This window comes from Plectropomus leopardus, chromosome 5, assembly GCF_026936395.1.
Source record: "Plectropomus leopardus strain MGB_pleo_1.0 chromosome 5, ASM2693639v1, whole genome shotgun sequence".
In the NCBI taxonomy this organism is placed as follows: domain Eukaryota; kingdom Metazoa; phylum Chordata; class Actinopteri; order Perciformes; family Serranidae; genus Plectropomus; species Plectropomus leopardus.
Genome location: NC_142180.1, coordinates 35,481,598 through 35,502,340, shown reverse-complemented (window position 1 = coordinate 35,502,340; position 20,743 = coordinate 35,481,598). Strand labels below are relative to the sequence as shown.

Sequence of the window (20,743 nt, the reverse complement as noted above, 5' to 3'; positions counted from 1 at the left end):
ATCGCTCCGCTTATAATCAGTTAGTTTTATTATATTATCAGTGTTGCCACAAAGGTCTGTCTCCTTTGGCCTTACTGCTTCCTCTTAACCCTCAAAAAGGAAAAGAAAAACACGTTTCTATTCTTCAGCGTTCACAGAAGCACTGTGCTGCACTGTAATGAGATTTGAATGGCTCATTGTGTGTGGATTAAATTGTCTGTGTTAGCTCTGTGATGCTGGGCTTTCACAGTTGCCGCTGTATCCTCTTATATTTCGACATTCGTAAGTCAAGAAAGACTACAGAGCCAGACATTTCACACTGACTGTTCGGGCTCGTGTCTTTGTGTTGTTGAGTTGCTGAATCTTCATGATGCATTGATGTTTCTTTAAACAAACTCATGCTGTGGAACGGGCTTCTATTAGGGTAAAGGTGGCTTTGGACTCAAAGATTGGGAAACAGAGCTATTACCAAACATTAGACCTTATCAGTGTCTCAGTGGTGGGAAAAGACATTAATCTGTTCATTGATCCTGTTTAGAAGGGGAGAGGTTTTGCTGAACGATTTACTGATAGAATAATGTAGAGATGTCTTTATGTTTTGATGTTCATTATTAGTATTTCTGGAGCCAAATTGTCCCTTTACACAGTGAAGTTTCAAAATGGAAAATAGTTTCTAATTCATCTATTTCAGTGAAATGACGTGGATAGGATAGGTGCAATCTGGTGTTCTAAAAACAACACAAAGTTAGTTATTATAGTCTTGCCCACTGATTTGGCTGGCTTATCAACACTGTAGTTTCAGGAGCAGCAGTGGCTCATGGAGGCAATTAAGGTACTTTAATCCTTAGGGACTGTTTGGTACATTTTCTACACTTTTCATTCTTAATTTTTTGATAATTTTGCCTGTGTTCATGCATATATCATAAATTTTAGCATAAAGATTGTGTATTTTTGTTTGCTCTGGCGTGCTGGAGCGGACATGTGCAACAATCTGCTCCAGCGCACGCACATCTCCGACAGCCGGCACCAGCACAGACATCTCCGACAGTCGGCTCCAGCGCAGACATCTCCGACAGTCGGCTCCAGCGCAGACATCTCCGACAGTCGGCTCCAGCGCAGACATCTCCGACAGCCCACTCCAGTGTTTTCATGTTCGACGGGGTGCGGTCGTGATAAGACTTTATTCCATATCGCTCAGCCCTAGGGCACGCCATTGTATGCATTTTCTAGATGGTCGCCATCAGCTCTGGTGGCTGCGTCACAGCTAGAACGTGGCCACCTGGTGGAGACCTCGCTATATTGAGTGCACTTTCCTAGTTTGACATAACTGAGGGCCAGACAGTCAGGCTGGAATTGTAGGGTCAGAGGGTGTAGATGGGGTGTTTTGGGGGCAGGCTTTTGAAAACAGCCTTTTAAAATGCTGCTATATATCAATCCAGTGTTATGCAATACATTATGGCTGTTTTTGAGATTAATATCTTCATAAATAAGGCCTGTAATGCATTGATAGTAAATGTGACACGATCATTTTGTGCATCATTTTCAGAGAGCAGCACATTCCAAAGTGCTATTTACCTGGAGTGAATGTGGGCGTCTGTTGTTGCCTGCAATCTGTCTCGCTCCAAGGCCACCGCTGTAACTCCCAACCTGAATGCAGCTCGATAAAGTACGACTTTGAGAATCCAGCAGCCGTCAAAGTCGGCACTGAGCGCAGGCATCCTGACGAGCAGGGGAGAAACATGGCTTTCCAGACAAACAGCCGTATGCACCGGCGTTGCCTTGATGAAGCCTTAAGGGAAATCTCTTCTCACCCTCGTTTTTTCAGCCACATCCTCCCATTTTAAGTGAGCAGGCAGCGTGCTGGGCAGCCTAATGCTGGACAGATAGCATCTGCTTATTCAATAACGTCCCCATATGCTCTTTAATGCGGTCCCTGCTCCACACTACTGTAATGGCCTGTGCACCAAATGATACGGCGTCATTTGTTAACCCTTTGAAACCTAGAGAGACGTCAGTTTTATTGTGCTGGGTTCACAAGTATTTCAAATCTGAAAACAAAATGGGTTTGCTTTCTTACAAAAACACGAGGAAAAAAGGAAATCAGCAACTGGGCAAGAACTGCCCAGAAAATGGTAGATTTGAAAAATTCTTTTTAAAGAAGCTAGGGAAAAATATCCAAGAAACTATATCATAATTATATACTTAATATTATTTTACAGAATTCTAATTATTTCTAAGCACCTTTTCAGGTCATTTCTTTGACTTTTTGTTTTGCTCTTCTTTTAATTTATTTTATTTTTTTCTTATTTTCAGGTACTTTTCTTGTTCATTTTACCTTTTTTGTGTTGCCTGTTTTGGGGTAATTTCTTCTTAAGTTGCTCATTGCCTTTTACCTATGTTTTTTAAAGACATCGCACCAATTTGATCATGTCTCAAAGGGTTAAACAAAGCCTTTTAAATCCACCTCTTAACCCTTTGTTCCACAAAACAGCCTCTTCTTCCAGTCTTATATTTTTCAGATAGTGGATTAATGATTTAGTTATGGGTGCCACAACCTCTGCTCTGTCGTTCAAAGCCAAAGCTCACACTCCTTCTCCTCTGTGTGTGTTTGCATGTGTGTGTGTCTGAACGCCACTTCTCTTTCCTCCCGGGCTCAGTGACAGGTAGGGCTATAAATGATGTTGCAGGTTTTTTTTTCTAGCTCAACTCCAGAGACCTTTGAGTATTAATTAAAATGCTGCATGCATTAGCTGGGTTTGAATGTTTATGCTGCTGCACAGAGGGGAGGCTGAATTTGCCCAGCGAGGGTGGAAAGATGTTATGAATGTGTGCCTGCAGGAGACATCTGCCCTGATGAGAAGATTTATGAAGGTTTCCAGGCATACATACTGAATCACCGCATAGTTTTTGTTTTCATGTGCGTCAGATTTGAGCTGATCGCGTTCAATCCTTTGAAGGAAGAAGAGCAGTATATTTAGAGACGGAGGGCCATCAGAAAGATGAAACCGAGCGTGCTGGTGGCTTTAATCAGCAGGAGGATGTGAGCGAGGCGAGCCAGATTTGCTGCCTTTAAAAGCAGCAGACTCCCATCAAGCAGCCACCCAGCCGAGAGAGACAGAGGCAGGCGTCCTCACTGCCTGGCAGCACATGCTGAAGGGCTCAGAGCCTCCAGAGGCTGAACGCTTTTGTCAGCTGTGGTGGAGCTGTCAGTCAGACCTGGCCGCCAGGCTGTGACTGCATCTGTCTGCCCTGCCCAGACCCTCAGATACTTAGTGTCGCAGCAACTGGTGAATCAGGTATATTGGGAAAAAGATATATAAAATAACAACTATAGAATAATTTCATTATTGATTAATATGTGCAATATATGCCCCATGTAATTTCGGATAGAACACTATGGTCCTCTTTCTGTATATATAATAATAAAAATTAATAATAATAATAATAATAATAATAATAATAATAATAATAATAATAATAACAGTTAATAATAGCAACATTTCTAACAACCACCACCACCATGACAACTACTACTTCTTTTATTATTTAAATTTTTCTTTTTTTTTTTTTTTATTATTATTATTAACAATTTTTGGACTATTTTCTGACAGTTCATAGGTCAAGAAAATTATGAGCGGATTAATTAATTATGAAATGAATTGTCTGTTGCAGCCCTAAAAATGGATTTTTTCAGCAACAGTTAAGGTGCAATAATGCACCTTAAAAACATAGTTTATCTGAACTTATTTTAAGATACATTTATCAAATTAGTACAGCTCAACCAATTAGACAAATAATTGATAAATCAATCAACAGACAATAAATCTGCTGTAATTTTGATAACTGAGTTATGGTTTAAGTCAGTTATCAAACGTTAATATTTGCTGCTTCTCTCTGTATTATTTATTGTAAACTCAACAGCCAGAGTGACATGTTTTCCTCTGTGCTGCTGCAGCAACCCAATTTGCTATCAGGGTTGGAAGATTGGTTAATCTCAAATTAATGTCGTGGTGGGGCACAAATCTACCCATAATACTTTGTGACACGCATAAAGTGAATTAAATGGACTAATTATGAATCTGGACCGGCACGACTTATTACTGCGGTTACAAATGTAGCCTGCTGTAATTGTTCTGTTCTGCAGTATATTATATACACAGCCTGCTGTCTGAAGGTATAATCACACACTGATCTGTTCCCTCTTGTGCTGGCAGTAAATTCCAAATTAATCAGATTTTGCATGTTCACAAACTGCTGTCGAATACGGCGCTGTGAGCGAATGCCAGTGTGCTCACTGCGACTCAAGGTCTATTGGTCTAACAGCGTCCCTGCCAGATGGAGGACCTCAAAAGTCCTGATGGGAGCAGCAGCAGTGGTAGAGGAAGTATTCAGATTTTAAAATACCACGATTAGACAAAAAATAGCCCAAATTCAAATAAAGGGCCGGTCAGTGTCTGTATGAGGGAGAGGCAAGTGCTGCTTTTTTACTTTTCCCTCCCAGATTTATCCTGCAGGTCTGGTGATCTGGTGATTGACCGCCTCCTTTAGAAGAAGTTAAGTGCGCCCTGAACATTACAACATGCAACATATTCTAATAGAACCCCAAAATACAAGTATGAACCTGCAAATGAGCAGAATCGATCTCTTTTAAAGCCAAATGTGGCATTTCTGTTTGGTCATAAGTCAAACATCCTGTTGGTGCAAAGACCCCAAACATAATTAGTTTGGATTATACGAGACCTCGTGCTCGCCACAGGTGAGCTCTGATTTGCAAAACCTGCGTCGCTCCATAAAGAGAGAGACATCGCTGTCTGTAATCAGTAGCATGTTGGCACAGAGACCAACTACGAGACAATCCCACTTGATTACAAGATTGTTTTTTTCTTCATCCTGAGGTGTTTGATTATTCCAACTCCTGCTGTCACCAAAAAGTCACAAACATCTCTCCTCCTCACTGTATTTATGGCCTAATCCATCACTGCAGTTTTATGGCCACTGCAGAAACACATTAATCATCTCATCACTTCCATTCCCAACCCCACCCCCCCTTTTTTCAGATTTCACTGAAATTTTGTTTTAGTAAATGACATTAAGTCAAAGTATTGAGATCAGGTTAAATCTTAAATGTAGCGGTGATTCTTGTTCTCTGTGTTTTTGTGTTTTGTGTCAGTCCAGTAGTATAACTTGTGCCTCCATTTCCATCTAGTTGAACGCAGTAATATTTGTCAGAAAATTGTGATTTCCATCTTTATTGCCTCAGAGTGCCAGCTGAGTCATCATGTTTGAGTGCATACAAACCCACTGTGACACCTACCCTGATACAATTACCTGCAGGATTTTCTTCAGCCGAAAACGTGTGATTGTAACATAAAGCTATATTTAATTCACCTTGTTTTTTTCTGATAGTCTTAACTAGGGCTGCAATTAATAGTTAATTTCCAATGAATCGATAGACAAATGTGATTCTCTCTTTTTATGTATGATTTTTTTCCATCAAATATGAAAACTAAAACATTATATTTTGCCACAGCTCAAGGAAACAGTTTCAAATGTCTCATTTTGCCCAAACAGCCCCAAACCTAAAGCATTTCATTTTATGATATATCTATATGACAACAACAAGCATCACATCTATTTGAAAAGCTGCTACAGATAAAAATCTGAAAATGACTTAAACAATTAAGAATCCAAATAGTCACAAATGTTTTTTTGTTTTTTTTTAGCTTTAGCTTTAATGCATGATTTTTCATTCCTTGTATTTATATATGCATATGACATGTGGTAACGGTCTGAAATCCATACATTCACACAAAATTATTTGGAAATCCAGTTTGTTGCTGGTTCTCAAATTTTCATTTGAAGATAAAAGAAACTGATATTTAAGATAATTGTACCACTGCAAATTAGGACTTAACCTGATGATTGTTTTCAGTGTTTTTGAGTGATCATTTTCTTGATTAATTTATTAGTTGTTTGGTCTACAAAATGTTTGAAAATGGAGATTCTGAAGATGTCTCAAAGGTCATGTTTTGTCCACAACTAAAAATAATTCAGTTTACTGTCACAGAGGAGTAAAGAAACCAAAAATATTTATATTTAAGATGCTGGAATCAGAGAACTTTGACTTTTTTCCCCTTAAATTGTTAATCATTTCAATTATTATCAGATTATCTGGTGATTTAGTAAATAGTTAACAACTCATCAGTTATTTGATTAATTGTTGCAGCTAAAATGCTAATTTGGTCAGCTTGCTTTAGAAAGAAAATATAAATTAACTCTGACCTAATCACAATGGTGCTTCCATCATTTGGATTTTACATTTTCCCATCACGCTCTGTGTGATTTGACCTTCAAAACTCAAAAAAAAAGATTAATGAAAAAAGATAATAATGTCCCCTAGCATCCCCACAAAAAAAGTATAAATCAATTTATTTGATAATGATTTCACATGCGAAAAAATATATTAAGACCAATATCTTAAGGCCACACTCAGGTAAAAATAAAAAAAAAACATTTAAAATAAATATAATGTCAGGAACTCCTTCAGATCTGTTAAAAGCTTTTTTTGCCCCAGTTCCCAGCAGGATGGGCCTACAGAGCCACGGTCTGTCTTCTAACAATGTGCCGAAGTTAAAAATTAAAAAGGAGTATTAATAATTTGTGGTGATCTAATCTGTTCATGTATAGCTGTCTGTGTGGGATTCTATATTTAAACTGGAGCCAGAAAGAGCCTGCAGCAACTCCGCCATCCCCTCCCACCACATCTCTGTGCCTTTAACTTAATTCAAGCCGCTGTGTCAATAATGACGCTCAGAAGCTGCTATTTTTAAAATCATTTCTCAGGTGGCCTAAATGTTCAAAACTTTAGTAAATTTCAGTTATTTTTACAGGCTGCTTTGTTGGATCGATCAACCAAATTAGTGCTTTTAACCTGGAGCACACAGTGATTTCTTTCAGTCTGTTATGCAAGTTGTTAATTACATTTTAAGCATATTGTGCCAGAATAAATTAATTTGGAAGTGCATGTAATCCGCCTGTCTGTTTGGGGCTGATACAGCCAGAAAGTATTTTTATTTCGCTAACTATAATGTTGCATAAAGTTCTTTATAATTTCAAATCTTTGAGGCACTTTATTTTCAGCCCAGCAGAGCTTGATGTGACTGAGTGTAAAGAGTATAAATGACGTCCTGTCTTCGTGCCAGACTCTCTGAGTTAGTCCACTGTTGAATCTGGCATCACCAAGGAAACAAGTGCGTGATCGAGCTGCTGATGCCCAGTTCTGTCAAAGTGGGCAGCGGGCACCCTGCTGCACTGCCTCCAATAGGCAAAAACAACCGGTACGCCTACCTGCTCAACCACAGACGAGTATAAATGTGTCAGAATGAAGCTTAGCACAAATAAAATGTATCAAAATAAACTCAGCTGATCTGCATCCTCTGCAGACAGGTAATTCCCCGTCAGCCATCTGCAGCACGTGCTCCATCTGGCCGGTGCTGGAGTCTGCAGGCTGAGGTCACACAAGCTTTAAACATGCAGCTGTGGACTGCTGGGTAATCCTGGGTCAGTCCTGAACCCGCTGCCGTGAAGACCTTTGCACCTTTGTCCCCTCACATGTTCACTGAACATCTGGATGCACCACATGAAAGCATCATGAAGCACATCTGCCTAAACCAGCTGTCATTTAAAGTCAGTCCAAACTCTGCAGTCTCTCACAATCAGGACTGAACGATATCATTCGATTATCGTTATTATCCACCAGACACAAGCAATAAATCCCTCTACAGCAGTGATAATCAACTTATGGCCCGTGGTCCAAATCTGGCACCCTACCCTATATATATACAGTACTGAACTTTATTTAAGCAAAGTTATAATGACCACACATATTTATGTCTCAGTGGTTTCTTTACTAAAATACAACCAGTATACAGTATTAAAAATGCAAATATTTCAGAATAAAACAACCCCATCAGGCTTAAGTTGCAAATATTTACTGTGACCTCCGTTTCCACTTTGCATGTCTCGAATTCTCTTAGGCAATATGAAATTTACAATTTTAATCTTCTTCTTCTCCAAAGCTCAGTATTGATGATTTGAGCTACCTTTTGTTATGGATGTATGATTCAATGTTTCACACTAAATATTGACTTCAGTCAGAAGAAGCCATTTTGTTGTGACTTTTTTGCTGTTTTAAAACATTGTACATGTTCTCTGTATTCTTTGTATCTTCATAAAGACACTAAACAATAAATGTGTAAAATCCTACAAACTTCCCAAGTTCTAGAAATGCACTAAAATCCTACAAACGTCCTAAAATCTTAGAAATATCCGAAAGTCCAAAAAGTATCTTTGAATCACTAGAAATGTTAAAAATTTTGGGAAATGTCCTAAAATTCCAGAAATGTCCTAAATCCTAGAAACATCCTAAAATCCTAGATCAATTGATATGTATAACTCATCTTTGTGTAGCTTCACTCAGAAGCCTTTAGACTTGTAATTTAACCATCTTGACTTCACTTCTGTGAAAACCTGAAAAAAGAACAACAAAGCTCTGCAGAACAGGCGTTATGTGAACTTTAACATGAAAAATAAATAATAACTCAAACTGAAGTTCACTCTGACGGTGGCTCTACCACTCTAAAAATAAGCTGTTGTAAACATGTCGTCATCCATTTCTGACTCAGCATTTATTAATAAAGTGAAACCCAAACTGTACATTTATCACCACATGACGACTTCACAGCTGACTCTCTGCTCGGATCTGCTGCTCTGCTCTTTCTCTCTCGACAGCGCACTCACTCTGCTATTCTCACAACATGCAAACATATAGATTGTACTTTAAACCTCGACCATTTTCACATAATAGCACTGAGAACATCAAAGCTTGTGCAGTATCGCCGTGGCTGGAGGCGTGATTCGGGTTATCTGCAGTCTCTTTCTCCTGAACTTGATATGTCAGGAATGCCTCGAGGGAATTTCCTCAAACATCCACTGTGAATCAACACTGATTTATTTTGGTGGTCAAAGGTCACTGTGACCTCACTGAGCAAATTTTATAATTGCAAAAGCTAAAGTTACAGTCATTCATTAAATAAAAAATATTACTTATGAACATTATAATTATTGCTTAGAAAACCACCTACTGACAGCAATGTCCCTGAAAATAATTCAAAATGCCTTCTGTTTTATTGAATATTAGAAAGATTTTCTATTACTAATGTAGTAATGCTTAGTGTCTTCCAATACTACATTTCATAATAATGATGATATGTATTTATAAGATTAATATTGTTCTTTTGAAAAGAAGCCTTCTATGTGATTTTGAGATCTAAATGTTTATTGTCACATGTCCAAAAATGAACAGTTCTGGCATCAAAAATATCAGTGAAACAAACACACAAACAGACAAACAGACCCAGATCAGCATTTGAAGCCTGATTTTTGGGTTTTGATTTGCACCAGTCAGAGCACCTGATGATATGGTGGCAGGCAGCAGAGCGGAGAGCCGTGAGCTCGGCTGTGGAAAGTAAACATCCCTTGAAGAGGGAACACCGTGCCATCTGCCTCGTGACACAATAAGGGAGTAATTAGATTTGTATTATAAATGGATAATGTGAGATGATACGAGTCGTGATTTTAGACGGCCCATTTCAATATAAAAACTATATTGAAACAAAACAGTTGTTCTGATTATTGAGGTGAAGCATCCTGCTCCAGTGTACCAAAATGATCAGATATTAGGAACTCAGAAATATTCACAGACTTAAGTCAACAATCTACTAAAATGTGTTTGACTGGCTGAGTGTGGTGGCATGAAGGAGAAAGTAGAAAATAATTTTCTTCCAGAATCTGCACTCAACATACTAATTCTCATACATTTATTATTATTATTATTTATTTATTTTTTGTATCTTTTATCTATTATTATACTTTGTGCTGTTATCCTTTTATCTACTATTAGAGTATTTTAATTATTATAATTCTTATTTTTTTTCTTATTCTTATTGTTGTTATTATTAAATTATTTATTTATTTATTTTTACTTTTTTTTTTTCTTATTTACCTCACTTTTCTTTTGCTATATTTTACTTAATCACATATACATGTAGGTGTCTTCTTCAGTAGACTTCTGTCTATTTCTTTTGTTATTTTTTGGAGCAAACAAGTAATCTGTAAAAGCATTAATACTGCTGTTTGTGGTGTTTGAGGGAAAAATAAAATCAGAATTGAAAAAAACGATCTACTAAAACTGGCCATAATCAGCTTCACAAGTGTCATTTGTTTTTGTTTTATTGTCTCGTTCGAATATTTATTACACCCTCTTATAGGGAGATGTGAGGTGATCAGGACTGTCGTGAGCCGTGGATTTGACAGTAATCCCTCCTCCTGTTTTCTCCCTTTTTGCATCTATGACTTGCATTATTCAGTTTCTCTGTAAATACTGTGTTATTTGCTTTTCGAGGTATTTACAGTGATGCTGATCCATGCTTATCTTCTCTCCCCAAACTAGGCCACAATTGGAATTGACTTCCTGTCGAAAACCATGTACTTGGAAGATCGAACGGTAAGAGGCTCAGTTACAGCTGTGTAATGTCATGACAGAGGTGTTAAGTGTTTGTAACGTGTCAGCAGTTCAGTAACTCCTTCTTCCTGAGAGAAACATGCACATGCATGCAATAATGCATGTGTTGAAATTAGAGATGCACTGATTGAGATGTATTTTTCAATTGTATGTTCGTATTAAAACTTTGGTAAATAACTTGTAATTTTTATTCCAAAACTTCTCCCAGTTACAGGATTTTCTCTACCTCAAACAAATCTCAAAATAAAATCTGCTCCAGGTCACTGGGCAGAGCTTCTTCTGTACAAATAAAATCCAAAATGAACTGATTCATATACCACTTTATCTAACATGTTTTATTTTCTAAAAAAATTAAATAACAGGTGCAACAGAATTATACACACTCAAACGAATTATTAACGTATCCGCGACGAGGAATCCGAGAAAATGTTATTAGATTCTGTGTATGAAGATCCATTATAGTCAAGTATATATGATTTATATAAAACAACACACTCATTTTTCTATTAATTTATGCAAAACTATTTATGATTCAGTAGGGGCACATCGGTTTCAGCTGATATTCGCCCTGCTGACTGCCATCAGCGTATCGTCAAATCAAATGACGTTGAGATCTTCCACATGACACCTTTGGGAACTGTATTTTATTAAATGTTATTGTAACAGTAGTTTATTCAACTTTGTTAAATGACAGTAGCTACTTTATTTAACTTTATTGTAACTGTAGTTCATTAAATAAGGTTTTTATTTAAGTAGTTTACATCAGTTTAAAGGACATGTAAAAATATGGTGATATATATTGTGTATCGTGTATTGTGATACAGCCTTAAAATATCACAATATTTTAAATATTTATTTAAAGCCATACCGCCCAGCCTGAAACGAGGGGCATAACAAAGCATGGAAATTGGACAATTTGGGAATGAGATGAGTTGCAATGCCTGTGGCAGTAGTTGGTTACTGTATGTAGGGTGTCCATGGAGTCTTATAAAGTCTAAAATCCCACAAACTCCATTTTAGGCCTTAAATTGTCTATTTTAAGTCCTAAATACAATTTTGACCGGTCTTAAACAAAAATTGACTAACGTCACTTTTATAAAGTTACAAAGTTCAGTCTCACTTTTATTTTAAGAAAAGTTTTGATTACGCTGTAACAAAACTACAAGACGGAACAACCATGGAAGCAATAATCATCAACGTTAACTGCAGCTGATGATTTTTCTGGGTCTCCTTTACATTTTGCCAGTATGGTTGTGAAATTGTTCTTAAATTGCATTCATGGTGGTCTTAAAAAAGTCTTAAATTTAACTTGTTGAAACCTACAGATACCCTGTGTATGTGCTGCTGTGCATCTAAACAATGTGCATGCATGCAAACCTGACCAGAACAGAAGCGACCGGTCACCAGTTATAGCCAATAAAGCTGAAAATATACAATATCGGTTGCCGGCTGATCAATCGGTGCATCTCTTGCTGTAATCTTGCTCAGCGGGACTGATGAACAGCATGTTTTCTGTTTAGCTTTTTATATATGGAAATTAATACCTTTCTGCATGTTGTGAGTGAGTGCCTGAGTGTGATTCTTGTACCCTCAGATACATGTCTTACAGCACATGTTTGTGGGTTTTGTGTGTGTGTGTGTGTGTGTGTGTGTGTGTGAGTGTGTGTGTGTGTGTGTGTGTGTGTGTGTGTGTGTGTGTGTGTGTGTGTGTGTGTGTGTGTGTGTGTGTGTGTGTGTGTGTGTGTGTGTGTGTGTGTGTGTGTGTGTGTGTGTGTGTGTGGAGGGAGCCTACTGTTTCCAGGCTCTCTGACTATCTGAATAATCTCAGCCTCCTCAGCTTTCCCTCTCTGAACCCCAGGTGAGGTTGCAGCTCTGGGACACAGCGGGACAGGAGCGCTTCAGGAGCCTCATTCCCAGCTATATCCGGGACTCCACTGTGGCTGTGGTGGTCTACGACATTACAAGTCAGTGCCCCTCATGAAACATTTGAATATCACACTCACAATTGCGAAGAGTGCCTTTTTCCACGACAAACAGTCGAATTATTCCCTCTCAGATCTGTCACTGGCTTCTATATAATCATTTAAAAACAGCAAAGTGCACTCACTGTAACACAGCTGCCCTGAGAGGGTAATTTTATTCCTGATTTTATGGAAAAATATGGGTTACCATCCTCCAAAACCGTGCTCTCTTTTTCACCCCAAAGACTTAGAGTCTGTCTCATCAAATTCCCCGTGAAAGAATACAATACGACTCTGAGTCTGCATGTCAGCAGGCCTGCATACTCAATGAACGCTGCAAGGTCAAAGGCATTTATTAAGAGCTTTAACATACTACAGAGCTGGGCATGTACAGTGGATTTATTGTGTAATTCCAGTACTGTGTGCATCATACAGTATCATCTATCAGGTAATATATTAAGATCATGAAATGTAAGATATTTTTAATATGATCCACCACATGGGATTTTTCTCTGTATCTCTGTCTTGCATCAATAATTAGTAGTACCATGTAAGGCAAACTGTGGGAGATTCGTTTTGTATCACTAGATTTCCATTTTATTTCCTGCCAGCTGTTATAAATAACAAAGCATGTCACTGTTTAAAAAATCCAGATGAAATGTTAATGGTTTTGTTTAGAACGGAAACAGCAGGAGAGGTGTCAGCATATTGAATGTTGGTGCAATTGAACAAACAGCATCTCTAATTTGACTCTGCTTCGTTTTTTTTCTTCTTCTGTACAGATGTTAACTCATTCCAGCAGACGTCAAAATGGATTGAAGATGTGAGAACAGAGAGAGGAAGTGATGTCATCATCATGCTTGTCGGCAACAAAACAGACCTGGCAGATAAGAGGTACGTGTTTACTACTGAACATGAGATGGAGGACAAACAGTGGCAAAACTATCAGTTAAAGAAAAAAAATCCATAAATACAGCAATAAAAAAATGAATCATAAATAAATATATGTGGAAATAAATGTTATAATGTATAAAAAAGCATGTAAAGATATAATAATAATATAATAATTAAGATATAATAAATATAAGAATAGGTAAATATACTGTATATGGAAATAAATATTTATACATCTAAGTAAATATGTGAATAAATGAATACAGTGATAAATATATTTGGAAAGTAAATAAATATATAAATAAAAAGAGGAATAATTAAATAAATGGATGAGTAAATACAGGAATAAATAAATATATTTGAAAAGTAAATATATTTATAAATAAAAACAGGAATAGTTAAATAAATGGATAAGTAAATACAGGAATAAATAAATATATCTGGCAATAGATAATTGAATGTCTAACTAAATACATTAAAAAAAATCATTTATAAATTTAAAAAAAGGCATAAATAACTATATAAATATACAAATAAATAAATACAGGAATAAAACATATATAGAAATAAATAAATGTATGAATTATTACAGAAATAAATAAAAATGGAATTAAGTAATTCTTCAACATAATTGAACATATGAATAAATGCAGGATTAAAAAGGAAAAAAATCTTAAAATTCTTTCTATATTGTTGAGCAACTAAATTTATTTATTTTTGTATCTCTTTCTCTGTATGTCCTAACCTCAATAGATTTCTTCATTTATTCTTTTATTTATTTCTGTATTTAAGTGTACAATTATTTATTTATTTACGCTATTTTTCATTCTCCATACCTTCCTCTTACAACAGTACTTGTGGCACATTTTGTCTTTTAGTGAGTATTTCTATCTTTTTATGTCTTGACACCATGGCAACCGTGATGTACCAAGTGTCAGTCTGTCAGTCTGTCTGTGCGAACATTCAGTCGAGCTCAATACCTCCAGAACAAAACCTGTTACAAACACCAGTCTGGCTCCCTGCAGAGTCCATCATTTGATTAGACGTCTGGGGGTTTTGCTGAATAAATCTGTGTATTAATGAGACAAAACTGATTATCTTGAGGCTAATATAGCTCCTTAATACTATATGAATTTGATATTAATGCCACCTCAGTGTTATATATATGACATGAGATATTAATGTTTGCCACATTATATATCAAAAATCTAAATGAATGCACTCATTAGCATAACTGGTTATATCTAGTGTTGACATAGTAATTATTGTGGAACATGAGGCAGCCCAGCTGCTTTAAAATGAAAAAGATATTGCTTGCTTGTGGAAATTATTCAGTAACTTATCCCCTGGTGACACTTAAGCAATCATAAATGGTGTGCACAAGGGATTTTTTTTTTTTAATGTATGCATATATGTACGTACACAATTGATCTGGCTCTGCAGCTGTAGTGAGGAAAAGGTGGGAAAATGCTGATGAAACGGATGTTTAGCAAAGCTGAGAAGGAAAAATAAATTGATTTGAGAAGTGCATGCTTAGAGAAACAGGGTAAAAATGAAATGGCTTGAAGCAGAGATAGACAACAGTGGAAAATAAAGAGGGAATTGAACCATAAAATTGATTGTGCACTTGTGCAATAATGCATTAATGGTGCATACTGTACAGCAGGGCTCAAGACTAACTTTTTACATTTGTTGCACCCGTGCAACTAATTTTCTTTATTCAAATGCATCAGCATGTAATTTGGTTGCACTCAAGATTTTTCACCATGCCTTTTTGTGATGCAATAATAATAATAATCATAGATTTTAAGCTTTTCTGTCAGTTCTTAATGACATTGGCTGTATCTTAAAATATTGTGGACAGTATTGTAAACAGGAATAAAAGTGCAGGTAAATTAGGGGAGGGAATCCCCGGAGGCCACAAATACGATATCATGTCATTACTTAGTATTTTGATAACATATGTTATGATATATTTGGATTTATTGCCGTTTTTCAATTGCAAATTAAGGAAAACATCAGTTTTTATTTAATAAGGTAAAGTTTTTCAAAGTCATTTTTATAGCAGCAACATGTATAGAGTATAGAGTTCATTTTATTATTGAAGTAGGCTACCAAAAGTTTAATTTCTGTTCGCAATATTAATTATTAACATAATTTAAAAAATCAATACTTGATGTCCATGTATCAGTACAGTATTAACATGCAAAATATTGCAATACTCTGAAATCTTTTTTTACCCACCTGTAAGGTAAATGTTTTTTCTTTATTAAATCACAGCATCAGCAAGAAATTGCATAACTTAATAAAAAAGAAGTTATATCATGAACTATTTTATAAAGTTTATATTATAATTTCTGACTGTCTGGCACTGAAACGCTGCAGGGAGGACAGCTTTCCTGCAGATCATGAACCTGTCAGCGCAGGATGTGTTTCTTGGAGATGTTCTTTTTAATGTTTCAGTTTGGGACGTCAGTTCTCAGACAGCAAAAGTACTGTTACCAGCTTTGCTTTGGTTGCTTTTTTTGCAATAGACGCAATGCTTAATGTTGGCTGTTTTATTAGGTCTGAACTACGGAAATTGGATGAGACATTTTTTTGCAAAAGGCATGTATTTTGGCCTGTTTGTATGTTGTAGGCTCTGGCTTGAAGTCAGGAGAGCGTCAAGATTAGGCATTTTTCACAAAACAGGGAGACAGTAGGCAGGTTTCCGATACAGATAACTTTCCAAGAAGAATGGCGATGGATGTTCAAGACACTATCAGGTTTATTTCTATTTGCAGCCACCAAACCAGCCGTCATTATTTCCTATCAAAGGAGATGTAGGCGTGTTATGTGAGTGATAATGGAAAGACAAGCCCCTTATAAGTGGGAGCGGCCACGTATGAGGGATTTCTGAGAGCTGATTGTCCACGATTTCACAGAGGAATTGTGGATTCAAAACTTTCGGATGATCCACTCAACTTTCTCAGAGTTATGTGATGCGCTAACAGCTCTTGTAGCTCCTGCTGCATCATGAGGGAGACGGTTCCTACTGACAAGTACAGTCATAGCATCAAAAAGAAAAGCCAAAAAAAGTGTTTCCATTGCAGTTTTTCGAAATACGGCTTTTTCAGATTGCTTGAAATACCACCTCATGCAAGTTCCCATTAGGCAAATTTTATATTCACAGTTTCAATTTACACAATTTGAGGGTTAAAGGCAGCCTGTCTGCCTTGTTGCTGGAGCAGTTTCCTCTGCTGATGATGTCCAGTCTGAGCTTTACCTTTCAGGGCTGGGGACAAGCGTAAAGGGGCATTACAGCATTTTTCTTTCCAAAAAAACAATCAGTCGTTCCCTTCAATGAATTACCTTTGTGTTTTTTAATGCTTGAGGAGGAGTACAGGTCACACATTCAGACACACATACACACAACCTTTTCTATTCCCCTAATTGCATTCAGCGAAGAAGACAGACACACACACAGACCTGCTAAATGTCAGGCGCACTGGTGCGACCGATGAAAATATTTAGTCACACTTCACAGATTTTTGGGCGCACTCTGGAGCCACACTCACAGAACTGCTAACTGCTCTGTGAACTTAGTCATTAATCATTTTCATTCTGGTGAAACATATTTATGCAACGTTTATGTCACTTTCTTTAAATTAAATTCACACACACAGAGCATCTTTACGGTTCTCCTATTAGTAATTTACACATACAATGAGTTGTAAATCTGTGAAAAGTGCCTGCATGTATCAGTGCACATTTTTTAAATTCACAGTACATAAAAAGTACTCATTGTGATTACATATTCCAGAGTGTAAGTTAAGAGGCTGACAGACACCAGTAACTTGCCTTTCTTCTGTATTATTGCTTTTCTGTTATCTTTTGGGAGATCTTTTATCAGGGTTTTCTGGTCTTATTTCTTTGCTGACCATCTACTTTCTTGTCTGGTTGACTGATGTTTTTGTCATTTTAGGAAAACAGTGGGCCAACATGTTAGATGATGGTGTGGTGGTGTGGTGCAGAGTGACTGGAGGTGTCCTTTAGCACAGAAACAGAATAAGACCCGGTTTGTAAAAGTGTTCAGGGGAGTATTTTCACAAATAATGTTTCCTCATGTAGTGAGTAACCATGAATAAATTATGCACCAGTTTAATTGCTGCCAAGGTAATAAAAACATTTATAGCATTAACATGTGAAGGATAGAAGTTCACATTGGCTTACTCTGATTTTAGGATGCCTATTTACATCAGGTAAGGAACTACAGATGAAAATTAGCTCCCCAGCTAACTCGGGTGCATTTGCTTAAATGTGGATTAACATTGTCTCTTCTTAAATAAATAAATTACAAATTACAAAAAAATACTTATGTCATATAGGGAAATGGGTTTTTTTATATTTGGGGGGACACATAATATGTGTAAGGTCTGGGGGTCCTCTCCCAAGAATTTTTTTTTTGACCTTTATTTACCAGATAAGTCAGTTAAGAACCACTTCTCATTTACAGTGATTAGTGTAAGAGACAGTGACAGGAGGCAAGTCAGTACAAGACACCAAAATTAGAATTCGACTTACAAAACAAAATTAAAACATCACAATATATGCAGTATATACAAAGACAGACAATTACAGCTAACAGCCACCTTCAAGAATGACCCCACTAAATACTAATGAATCTGCTGGAGCGTAACTTGAAGTGCTGTTAGAGACATTGAGTAGCGAGCGGAGATACGGAGGGGTTTTAAAATGTTAGTTTTATAAATAAATTGATACCAGCAGATCTGTCACCTGTTGTGGAGTGATGGCTGGTTGACTACAGAATACAGGTTACAGTGCTGAGTGTTGAAAGAAGATGACGTCCAGTTTATAGAGAAGACTTTTTGGAAGCATACTTGTATATTAAGTCACTATGATCCAGGATAGGAAGAATGGTCACCACCAAGGTGTGCAAAGTAGCTGAAAGATGCATTATTATGGGACAGGAAACCAATTCTTGCTCTGACTTTGGAGAGCGGCGTGTCCATGTGCGTTTGAAATGAGATGAGAGTAAAATGTTGAGCCAGATAGAGAAATTTTAAGCATCAAACGCTTCGTTTCCTGCATTCTGGTGAACTTTAATGCACCAATTTGTCTCTTTTCTGCATTGATTTATGAGGAAAATGTCGAGGTATCTTCTGCTTCGATTATGCAAATATTGCTTTTGCATACTGCCACCACCTACTTTTTCAGACGCACTTTTGTGTTTGTGAGTTGTGTTCTAGCAGTTTGTCGAAACAAAAGTCGTCTGCTACCTTCATGTTTCAGTTGTACGTTTCTATATATTAGGTGGCACTTGTCCCCTGTGTCCACCCCAAAAATCTCGGCCTATGCTGTCTTAAATTCAGTGTGTCACGGACTGAGGGGAAAGCAGAAAAACTGCTGGTGGTGGCAGTTTTCAGGGTGTATCTCACTGGATCTGTCAATAAAAGTTCTTGGCTGCAATAACAACAGCTCAGAGGCAAAAGCTTTGTTTTTTGAGATTGCGTCAGTTCAGTAAGACTGGGCGAGTTTCAAGCGTCCCATCTGTGTCCACAGTGTAGTAAGAAGCATATTTAAGACTATCTGAGCTGTTATATTAATCTGCAGAATTAGGTGTTTTACTCAATGGAATTATTTTGATGATTTTGGTTTCCAGAAAAACAGTGAACTGAAAACTACTGAACCTTTTGCCATTAATTTAGGGGTAATTTATCTTAACTGCAATTTAGTTCGGGTCTTAATGGGGTCTGGGAGTTAAAACTCCAGTAAATGTTCCAAATAAAGAAGAAAAGGCTGTTTACTGCATTAACATCACCTCAGCATCCTCTCCTAATTAGCTTCTGCTTAGAGGTTAATCAGCCTTATTGCTGTGCGTGTGAGCCTGACAGGATTTTGCACAAATTAGTGCAGAAAAAAACTAAATGGCTTTTTTTATTTTTTACTCTACAGCACCTGTACTTCATTTCAGTTTATTTTTTGTCATGCAATTGTGGTTTAACATGGTAGTAAATCTGTCTAATATTAAATTCAATTCAATTCAAAAGTTTAAGTCAGCACACAGAAGGTCGATAGTCAATAGAACTAAATAAATAAATAAATAAATAAAAAGTGATAAAAGGACAAATAAAATATATATATATCAAAAAATATATATTTTTAAAAACATTTCCACAGTGAATCAGGAATTTATGTGAACATGAACACCAGTGGCTCTAAATTCTAGACTTAAACGTCGCTGAGCTCAGTTCAGGATTGGCTGGAGCCATAATAAGGCCATTTTCAGATTTTGTCGCCCTAAATATGTACCTATAAATCATATTTCTCAGTCCAACAGCACAAGTGGGAGCAGCAACATTTGCAAACATTTGGCTCGCACTGAGACTCTGAGAGGCTTTCAGCAGCAGCCTCATACTGTCATTACAGGCACACTTATACACCAAGGATACTTTTTTGTTTTTTGTTTTGTTTTTTACAGTAAAGGTACTGTTGCATGTTTCCAGTGACTCCAGTGCTGCTACACCACAAGTCAAATTCAAGTGATAAAGATGCTTTTGTCTTTTTGTTGTTTTTTTTTTGGTATTCACTATTTAAAACAAACATAAAATGAAAAAGAATAAGTGATTTGGCACTTGGCATTTGGCAGTATGCAGGAGAGATAAACGTCTGGCAGAGCTGTGTGTTTTTCTCTGCGACGTGAAGGTGGCTGCGTGCGTAGCGAGACCTTCAAAAAGCATCTTTATATAAGGTGATGATGCAATTTAGCCTCGTTGTTTTCCGTTTTGCCTTGGACATTACCTGAGAAGAAGCAGAGATTTGTGTGTTTTGCGTTACCGGTGCAGTTTGTTTATCAGATGCACAGAGATGTGCACTTCTGTCAGATGGGCTCTTTCTTTGTTTGTTGGTTTGTTCATTCATGCGTAGTGGAGCTTTTCACAATGCTCAGTACCTCGGGGAGTTGAAGTATGCACAGTTTAGGTGCTGCAGAGTCCTTGGAGTCCTGCATCAAGGAAACCTAGTGTTCATCTTTCATCAGGCAGCATCAATCAAGTGGACCCTGATGTGCTGTACACTGACAAAGTATTTTGTTCAGCTATTCCCTATTTTCTTCTATACTGCTGCCACAATCCTTCATGTACTTTCACTTAAGACGATGAGCCTCAATGATCTGGAGCCAAGGGAGCTTGAGGTGATTTATCAGATAAGCAATGATTTCCTGTAATCCACAAATTGTTGCTACTATTCTTTTACATAATACATAAGGTATGTAGACACAAAAACAAAAAATAATGTAAGACAAAAAATACTATATTCTCATATTAAA

The 20,743-nt window shown here is 37.0% G+C and overlaps 1 protein-coding gene across 2 annotated transcripts in view; it reads left to right on the top strand.

The window, feature by feature from the left end:
- rab6ba (RAB6B, member RAS oncogene family a) overlaps nt 1-20,743 on the top strand; it is a 69,689-nt gene that overhangs the window by 34,537 nt on the left and 14,409 nt on the right. Inside the window, exons 3-5 of one of the 2 annotated variants that reach the window (XM_088078090.1) lie at nt 10,490-10,543; nt 12,399-12,525; nt 13,305-13,416. In XM_088078090.1, the coding sequence (XP_087934216.1) occupies nt 10,490-10,543; nt 12,399-12,525; nt 13,305-13,416 (293 nt within the window). The remainder of the gene's footprint in view (nt 1-10,489; nt 10,544-12,398; nt 12,526-13,304; nt 13,417-20,743) is intronic. The other variant, XM_088078091.1, reaches the window with a different exon arrangement.